The 9,396-nt window shown below is 59.8% G+C and overlaps 1 protein-coding gene across 1 annotated transcript; it reads left to right on the forward strand.

Annotated features, from left to right (window-relative positions):
- Positions 1 to 3,883: 3,883 nt before the first annotated feature.
- Positions 3,884 to 7,489, forward strand: LOC105821037 (kelch domain-containing protein 4-like; the record flags this gene model as incomplete). The annotated part of the gene is given in 4 exon segments (XM_012657656.1): positions 3,884 to 4,092; positions 5,392 to 5,431; positions 5,434 to 5,736; positions 6,567 to 7,489. Coding segments are annotated over 4 exon segments (773 nt in total), but the record flags the coding sequence as incomplete, so codon positions are not given.
- Positions 7,490 to 9,396: the final 1,907 nt, after the last annotated feature.

Below are 9,396 nucleotides of genomic sequence, written 5' to 3' on the forward strand. Positions count from 1 at the left end.
AACCTGGTTTATGTAAACAATGTGGGCCCCGCAGTCGGGTGTCCCGCTGGAGCGCTCGTGGGGGCGCCGGGGTCTGCAGTCCTGCGCGCCTCCTGCTTCGTCAGCGGAGAGTGTCCCTGCTGCGTGATCTTGTGACCAGCTGGGTCCCGGGACCCGGCATGACACAGGTTTCTGCAGTCACTTAGAACGCTTACAGTGAGGCAGTCACCGTGGGGTCGCGGCTTTTATTCTATTACTATTTCTCAGTCCCTGTGAAGAGGCGCCACGCCCCAGCTGTGGCGCCTGGAGAGGATGTGCTGCTCTCTCTGAGCACGTGAACACTGGGTTGGGGGCGCTGGGCCAGGAAGGACCTCTCTCCACTCGTAAATGCCTTGGGACGTTCTTGGGACCCTGGCTGGTGAGCGCGTCACCTGGCAGGTTGCGGAACTCCCCACGTCAGGGTCCTGGGTCTCAGCCTCCCCCACCCTGCCCCCAGGGAGCACACGCCTGCGGCACACAAACTAGCTGGATGGAGTTCTGGTAGATTCCATAGCCCTGGAGATAAAGGGTTTCAGCTTCTCAGTGGCAGCTGGTCAGGGACTGAACTGAGTTGCTCAGATTGACCCTAAATTTCTCTTGGTCAGCCTTTGTTCTGGACAGAAAATCACCTTTGTTTCTGGAGTTGTGGCTGGCGCTGGTAAGGCGTGTCCAGGTACTTTGGCATTGGAGAAGTCGGCAGAGTTGGCCACATGCTGTGCGGAATGCCCCAGTCCAATGTGACATCGCAGCAGACATGCCATAGGGCGCCACAGGATGGCGAGCTGTAAAACCTGCTGTGCCGATACCACCTTCATCAGAATAGCACGTAGTTCCCAGCTGCTGCTCTGCAGCCACTGAGCATTTGTAACAGCAGTGGCAGTAACAGCTTATCTGTTGGGATTCCCTGGAGATTTGTCGGCATAGGTGAGAGGTTTGACTGGGGAGTGGACGCAGGTGGTCAGTTGCATGGAGTAACTGAGACTCGGTGCGCTCTAGTCCTGCCTGGAGCAGCGGCGAGTGTCTTGGCACCGTCCCCTCTCGTCTCCTTGGCTCTACTCCCTGGGTGAGCCCAGCCGTTCTGAGCTGCAGCTGTGCAAGCCGGGCTAGGGAGGCACCCACGTGGCTGCCGCTGGCCCTGCTGGCCCCATCCCGTGCTCCTGGGAGGTCCTCTCTGCCCCCCTGCCTCTCGTTTCACTGAGCACCCACCACCACGCCCTCCCAGGTGTAGCCCTCATTCTGCCTTCCCAGGATCGTGCCACAGCGCAGCAGCCCACCGGCCTGTGGGAGGTACAAGCCAGGCTGTGTCCCTTCCATGCAAAAGCCCAGGGGCCTCCGGTGCGTCCTTGTCCCTCGGTCACTGTCCTCCCTGCTGGAGATGGGCTGGTTACTGGTCTCCCGGCCTGGAGAGAGTGGGTCCTGCCAGGGCTGTGGTGCTGGTCACTGTGTGTCCCAGCGCCTGGGCAGTGCCTTGCTTGGTAAAGATTGGTCACATCAAGGCGTTTGGACCCAGGTTCTGCATGGCAGGGCTTTGCAGTTGTTTCACACTTGAGTCAGACCTGGCTCTGTCGCCAAGAGGGACTCGCAGACACCTGCCCTCCTCCTCCGTCTGTAACAGGACCTCGTGTCAGGGTCCCTCCAGAAACGCATCTGAATAAACTCCACACTGCCATGAAGAAGCAGGTGTCTTTGGCCCCCGTCCTAACCAGCTTTTACAAATCCCAAGTCATTCTTGGAACGGGTCCAGCCGGTACTGTGCTGTAGTCAGATGGGATCTCTGTATCTCAGCAAAAGAGATGCAGCTTCTGAGACAGTAAAGACCCAGCAGACATTCATGCTTCGACTCACTCCTTGGCGTGTGTCTGCAGGTGCTGAGGGAGGTTCCAGAGACAGGGAATTCCTGCCTTGAGAGAATCAGGGAAGGTTTTCTAGGGAGAAGGTGGCGTGAGAGCCGTCGTGACCTTGGAAATGGCATTCGGATGGGAGCGTGGTGAGGCGGGCTGTGGAACTCGGGTTTATTACGTATGATCTGTTTCCATGGACACGCAGGCAGCCAGGCGTCAGCACCACTGAGGACAGGGCCCTCCTTCCCGCCTGCCTTTCAGCCTCGGGTGTGGTCTGCCTAGTGGCACCCTGAAGTCTGTCACCAGGCAGGAGAGCTGTGCTCTAGCGCACCCTGTCCTGTGTCCCTGTGGCCTTGGTAGAACGCCATCAGACACCAGACATCCCTTCGCTCGTCACTTTCGTAGTTGAGTTCCTGGAGGGGAGAGACGCGTCACCGTGAGCGTAGGGACTCTGTGACGTGAGATTCCATCTGACCTCAGTCAGGGGAGACCCTGGGCCCCGAGGTGCACTGCCAGCTGTGCCGGGTGCGTGCGGTGTCTGTCGCGTCTGCGAGGCGGGCCAGCTTGTGCTGTTCCGGGGAGTTGGACACAGCAGTGGTTCCTGCTCACGTCCTGATACACACAGACCTCTGGCCACACCTGATCACGTCTGCGTATTTTTAAAATGGTGAAGCTGAAAATATTCTGTTTTAGAAAGTGATGGGAAGAGGGTTGGGGTCACTGTCACTTAGTAAAGATGGTCTTGGACGCAGATGGAGAATCCACACTCGGCCTGGCCTTCTGGTAAGGAAGGTGGGTTTGATTTGGTGCCCAGGTGTGGTTTGATTTACCAAATTCAGAGCACTCTCGGGGTGCCTAGATTCCTAAAAGTCTTGAGCTGAGCTTGGATCTAAGACTCAGAATTTTCTTACTGAAAAATAGGGTACCGATGATTATTTCTTTGGGGCTTTTTAAAAGGATGACATGGGCTTGCTTATGGGGGAGCCTAGCGTGGTCCCGCACCCAGCCGGGTCCCGGACGGGTCAGCCACCCTCCCCACCTTCCACGCGTGGCCTGCGACACATTCCGTATTCCTGGGAATGCGCTGTAGGTGGCATTTCTTGGCAGTGGTTGCTTTAAAGACCCCCTGAAGTGGCAAAAGCCACACACGTAGGTAGCAGGTAGCGTGTAGGGGTGAAAGACCAGGCACTACTCTTGTGTCATTGCTTGATTTTTTAAAGAATTTTATTCTTGCTCAAGAGCAAGGGAAAGAGATGGGGACGTGGGATTCTGGGTGGTTTATCGTGGCCTCGGTGTCCGCGGTGCCACGTGGAAACTGAGGGAGCGGCTGCCTCTGAGGGCAGGTCTGCCGTGTGGCCTGTGGCAAGTCCTTCACCTTCCTGAGGGAGGAGGTGGTTGTGCAGAGTGTCTTCGCCTCTTTTCTGCTCTAACATTCCTCAGGTGGATGCCTGGAAGCGTCCCCTGCCCACGTGCACTTGCAGGGGCCTCCGAGGACAGACCTGCCCGGAGCAGGGACCCAGGTGTGCACGCGGCAGCCGTGCGCCTGGAAGTGCGGCCCCAGGCTTGTGCGCGACTCCTGGACCCGCAGCGAGACGCGTGTGTCGTGGGCTGGCGTCTCCCACGTGCTCACACGACCAGGGGCGGGTCATGTGCTTTGCGCAGTGTGATCTGACGTCTCCTCCCCGCACGCAGCCGCACAGGTGGCCGCGCATAGCGCGCCGCTTCTGTCTCATCCCTGCCTTTGAGCCGTAGCTTGAAACCGCCCCGTAGGTGGGGTGTGCGGAGGGGATGTGAAGAGTTACCTTACTGCGAACCGAACCTCGAGAAGGACTAAACTTGGGGAGTGGCAGCGTTGGTTTGGTTTTTCTGCCCGGGGAGCAGGAGGAGTACTTGTGGTGTCTTTTGCCCGAGTCTTGTGTTTTTTCATTCACTCTGTCACCAGGGGGCCTGGGGGGCCTGGGCCGTCCCTGGTCAGCTCTCAGGGCCCCTCCCTCTGACCCCACTTCCTCGTCCTCCCTTGACAGGCAGGTGGGCGTGGTCTCGGATCAACCCTTCCGGAGTCAAGCCCACTCCAAGGTCTGGCTTTTCGGTGGCCATGGCGCCAAATCACCAGACGCTGCTCTTCGGGGGAGTCTGTGACGAGGAAGAAGAGGAGCGCCTGGAGGGTGACTTCTTCAACGACCTGTACTTCTATGATGCCGCCAGGAACTGCTGGTTTGCGGGACAGCTGAAGGTAGAGTGACTCTGAGAGTCTGCACGTGCTCGGGAGGGGTCCTGTCTCTGCGTGCGCCTGGAGCCCTTGGATTTGGTGCCCAGGCCTGACCTGGGTCAGTCGCTGGCCCGAGGTGAGATGCCCGAGACTTCCCCGCCCCTCGCGTCTGTGGAGTTCGCGCGTGTCCCTGCTTCCCGCCGTCTTCTTCCTTGTGCTGTGAGCACAGCTGCTGGCCAGGGGCGGGCAGGGCAGTGGGCGACGGTCCCAGGAGTGGAACCCCTGTCAGCTTTGGGGTCCACGTGAGTCTGCCACCAGCCACACCCAGAAGGCCCTGCAGCACCATCTGGCACAAACACTCAGCTTCCATCGAAGCGTCGTGGCCCCTTGGGGAAAATCAGTTACGCGTGAGGGTTCTTTTCTGGACTCACGGTCCTCTTCAGTTTTTTACTCTTGGAACGGCCGACTCCAGCAAAGGCTGTGCCGGTTTCTCCCCGTGGCTTCTCGGAGAGCACAGAGCCCCAGCAGGTGGTCAGTGCTGCGGCTCTCAAACTGTTTGGCCCCAGAACTCCTTTCTACTCTCAAAAACTACTGAGGCCCCGGGAGAGCGCTCCTCTTTGGTTCAGAATGAAGCCCAGTCTCAGAAAGGAGGAGGTCCTGGAAGTCTAGAGTTTGAGTCTGACCTGGGGGGTTCTGGGGGTGGTGACGGTTGGAAAGTTTGAAAACACGGCAAATGTCATCCTGTGAGACGGCAGCATTCTGCAGGAAGGTGACAGGTGGTGGCGGAAGGGTCCGCACTTAGCCTGCGAGGCAGCCACAGCCCCACAGGAGGCAGCCTGACCAGAGAGCTGCTCCCGGAGCGTGGCTACTGAGGGTTCCGCTCTGGGCTCGGCGTTCGTTGTGCGTCATCTCGGATTGTGGACCTGACGTGTCGTCCTTGCCCCTGGCAAAGGGTGGAAGCCAAGGGCCATCCTGGCTTCTGCGGCCCCTCTGGGAGCGGCGCTGCTTGGGCCGCTCTGGGAGTCTGATGGGCCTCTGGGAGTCTGATGGGCCTCGTCCACATCTCGGTGCGTGGCATGCTGCCCAGTTGGGGGCACCGGGGGGTTTGCTTCTTCCAGGCCAGCAGTGAATGGTGAGGCCTGTGGGAGACAGTCGCCTCCCTGCCTGTCTGGTGTGCTGCCCCCAGGGCGCTTGGCCCATTTTCCTCTGTAATGCGACCCCACGTTGGCTTCTGTCCTCACAGAACCTGGCCTTGTGGACATGGCAGGGCCGTTCCCTGCTCCCCTGCAGCTCGCTGCTCTCTGCTCCCTCTTCTGTTAACAGGGACCCAAGACGGAGAAGAGACGGTGCCAGCAGGGCAGGAGCAGGCGTGTGGGGGAGCTGGCACCCTGGCACCCCTGGTAGTGGTCACCATCAAGCAGATGCTCTGTGCCCCACACGTGGCGGGACGGCCCCAGCCCGAGGACAAAGATAGTCCCGAGGAAGCCGGCAGCCCCGTGGTCGAGCCGAGTCCGCGCTCCAACGCCATGCTGGCCGTGAAGCACGGGGTGCTCTACGTCTACGGGGGCATGTTTGAAGCAGGTGACCGCCAGGTCACCCTCAGCGACTTATACTGTCTCGACCTCCACAAGATGGAGGAGTGGAAGGCTTTGGTGGAGATGGACCCAGGTGAGCCGGGTGGGGTGCGCACCCCTCTGCGTGGGAGCCCGAGCCCCAAGCTGTTGTGTTTCGGGTCCTTTACGAGCCTCCCACGTTGCCCACAGTCACTCCGAGCTGACGAGCCTTGACGTGGGTTGTGCGCCAGGCCCCACGGCCAGATTGACACAGGGCAGGACCCGCCATGGAGAGGGAACCCCCCCCCACCCCCGATCACAGCCGTCCCCTGTTCCGGGTGCTGACGGGAGCTGTTGTTTGTGGTGGCCCGGGACACTGGCACGCCCACCTCCCATCTGTCCAGAGTGTCCTTCTCTGACCGTGGGCAGCCTGCCGTCCACAGGCCAGCGGGCACCGGGTCTCCGGCTGCTGAGTCTGAGCCCCAGCTCCGACATGCTCTCTGGGCCGTCTCTGTCTTTGCTCCTTGAGTCTGTGGTCCCGTTCCACCCCAGACGGCTGCTGGTCTCAGGTCACTACTCAGGTTTCTAAAGATCTGAGACTAAAAGCAAAGTCCACGTATCTGGGGAAAGGTATCAAACCATCGCTGCAGGGTGTTTACTGTTTTATAGGAACAGCCACCAGCGAACCCGGGTTGCCACGTGGGCCCCAGCTAGCTGCCCCTGGCTGGCGGGGAGAGGGGTGTGATTTGTGTCTGCCCACCTCAGGGTCTCTGCTCTAAAATCCCGGCAACAGTCTGCTCTCTTTGCTGGTCCAAGGGTGTTTGGGGCAGGAGAGTTAGATTTCCCCTCACAGTTCTTGAGTCAGAAAACAGAATCCTCCAGGGAGGTGGCCCGCCGCCGTGGCATGGTCGCCCTGACGTGAGTGCGTGTGTTCTGCTTTCGAAGAAACTCAGGAGTGGCTGGAGGAGACAGACTCCGATGAGGACAGCGACCAGGCTGAGGGTGCCGAGGGTGCCGAGGGTGGCGAGGAGGAGGAGTATGACGACAGCGCAGAGGATGGAGGTGAGGGTGTGCTGAGACCCCCCCCCCCAACATGTCCCTGCACACGGGAGCGGGGCCTTGGGCACTCGGACAGCCTGGCAAACCTCGTTCTTCTGTGTGGGTGACGGAGTGACCCTGGTGAAGAAGGCAGAAACATAAGGAACCTGTTTTTGTTGGACTGAAACAAGTTACATTGTACGTTTTTGGGGGGAGGTATTGGATATGCTACAGATTCTCAGGAATTCTCAAGACACATTTCTGTCTCGGGCCCAGACCCGCTCTGGAGTAGCACTGAGGCATCTGGAAGGAATATGCATATCTGTTGGGGGAAGTTGAGGCAGGCACAGTACAAAGATGTGAAAACCCCTGGAGGTCAGTAACAGCCTGAGGAGACGTCCTTCCCAGGCCCTCACTGCTGGGATGGAGCCTGCATGCACAGCCGCGCCGTCCACGGCAGAGGGGCCCCGCATCCCTCACGGCCCCACGGCACAGCCCCTCAGCTTCCGGGCTCAGATGTGCCCCATGGGATCAGAGTCGGCCCCTGGCTTCTCTGGGGTCGGGTGGGAGGATAGCCGAGGGGGCCTGAGGAGTGGGCCATGGATGGCGGAAGAAATAAGGACTTTGCTTAAGACGTGGTGTGGGCAGTCGGCTTCTCGAGGGAGGCCGGGGGCAGTGCCGTGTCTGGGGAAGAGACGAGGAGGCATGTCTCTCCCTCAGGTGTGCAGCACAGACTGCAGCGGGGGAGGGCGCCGTTCCCACCCCCCGCGCATCGCGGGCTGTTCCAGACAGAGCAGCAGCAGAGCCGTGTGCATCCAGCCGCTCCCCCGTGCCGGGCACGCTGCCGAGGGTCCTTCCTCTGGCCGCCGCCTCCCTGCACACTGCAGCGGGAAAGGTGATGACAATGCCAACGATGCTCTTTCTGGCTGGGATCCCTTCTCCTTCCACGTCAGCTGGAGGGTCTGCGTGCTGGCCGCCTTCTGCCATGCCACACAGCAGAGTCACACAAGCAAAGAATTTTGGCTAAAATCCAAAAAACATTACCCAGAAAAAAGGCAAACTGTGAGTGACACCCAGTCGTGTTCTTCTGTGGAAAGACGTGGAAGTTGTTGGTCGGCTGAGTTACGAGCTCTCCCTTTGTGTGGTTTTTGCTCTAACGTTCCCTTTTGCACACCGTTATTTTTGCTGTTGCGACGATCTCATCAGATGAAAACGTTAATGAACAAAATGGCGACTCCGATGTGCAGCAGGATCACCATGGCGACCAGGATCAGCGCCGAGCCCTGGAATGGAAGGAGAGGAGCAGCGGTGAGTCGGGGTCCGAATCCGGGAGGAGGTACCCCCTAGCTATGAGTCTGAAGTCGCCGGTCTTGGCATGCCCTGTGGCACCAGTACCCCGGAAGGAAAACCCTGGGCCTCGCTAGCTGAACGTCCCGCCCCCTGCTGTACTTTGCCAGGCAGCAGATGCCCCCGGCTCTGCAGAACTGAGACTTCAGCCCACGTGGCTGCCACAGCCAGCATCAGATGTGGCCCTTAGATTCAGCAAAGGCCTCACCCACTCCTTTAAACACGCCTTCCTCAACAAAACACCTTCCCTTAGCCTGAGCCTTGCCCGGGACAGCTTTGTGCCAACTGTGAGCCGCCTCTGACTCCAGCCACCGTCCCCAAGAGTTTCTGCAGCAGCCCGGACATGGGAGAGCCTTCCAGCGGCAGCTCAGCTAGAGCACCAGGTCCTCGGCTTAGCTTGGGCGTGGAGCCCTGTGTGCCCGCCTGGGCCCCAAGCTTGCTAGGTAGGGCAGGATCCGTGTGGCAGCAGCACCCGTCCCCTTCGTGGGGAGGAGAGGTAGCAGAGTCCCTCAGGGTGCTGGACGTTCACCCCTTGGGAGAGCTGCTCCAGCACCAGGTACAGCCCTGCTGCCCACCTCCCAGCCCAGGGTCTCTCTGAAGGACCCGTGTCCCGGCCCCTCCCCCACACCTTCACTTCCCACAGCCAACTGGAAAGTGCATGCGGGATGGACGTGACCCCAGAGGGAAAAGAGCTGCTGGGAGCCCCGATCTGCCTGGCCCTGGGGCTCCCGCCTCTTCCAGTTACTGTGCGGGTGTGGACGGGCCAGGCTGGTCTTGATGGTCCCGGGCTGCACTGTCCCCAGGGACGGGCAGCTTTCCTGCCCCCCATCCCATTACTGCAGCCCGGTTTTCAATGCACTCCTTTAAGCTCGCAAATCTGGCCCCTTTATGGTCAAATTTCAGACATGACTGGGGTCGGGGGGCTGGTTTTCCCAGACTAAGCGAGTCCTGTTTAGACTTAGTGGTAAGAAGCAAGCGAGGGGGACCCTGAAAATGCCTCTCCTGCCACAGACGCGTCACCTCGCTCCCTGGAGCTCCCAGCTGGCTGCTTGTCCCTGAGCGAGCGTGGAAAACAGTGTAACCAGCATTGCTCCGTGAATTTCCACAGACCAGCAGTTCCACGCCTGGTTACGTGTGCACCTTGCAGGGTGGCATCACGCGACCCCTCGCAGCTCGCACGTCAGTGCTCCCAACAGCCGAGGAGTGGAAACCACCCAAAGTCCATCCACAGACAGACAGACAGACAGACGTGGTCTGTGCACATGTGGATCACTCAGCCGTGGGAGGAACGAAGCTCTGACAGCGTGGTCGGACCTCGAGAACACAAAGCTGGACACAGAAGGCCACGTGTTGTGTGATTCCGTTCGTAGGAGTGTGCAGAAACCACAGA

This window comes from Propithecus coquereli, unplaced genomic scaffold (genome assembly GCF_000956105.1).
Source record: "Propithecus coquereli isolate 6110/MARCELLA unplaced genomic scaffold, Pcoq_1.0 Scaffold557, whole genome shotgun sequence".
NCBI lineage: Eukaryota > Metazoa > Chordata > Mammalia > Primates > Indriidae > Propithecus > Propithecus coquereli.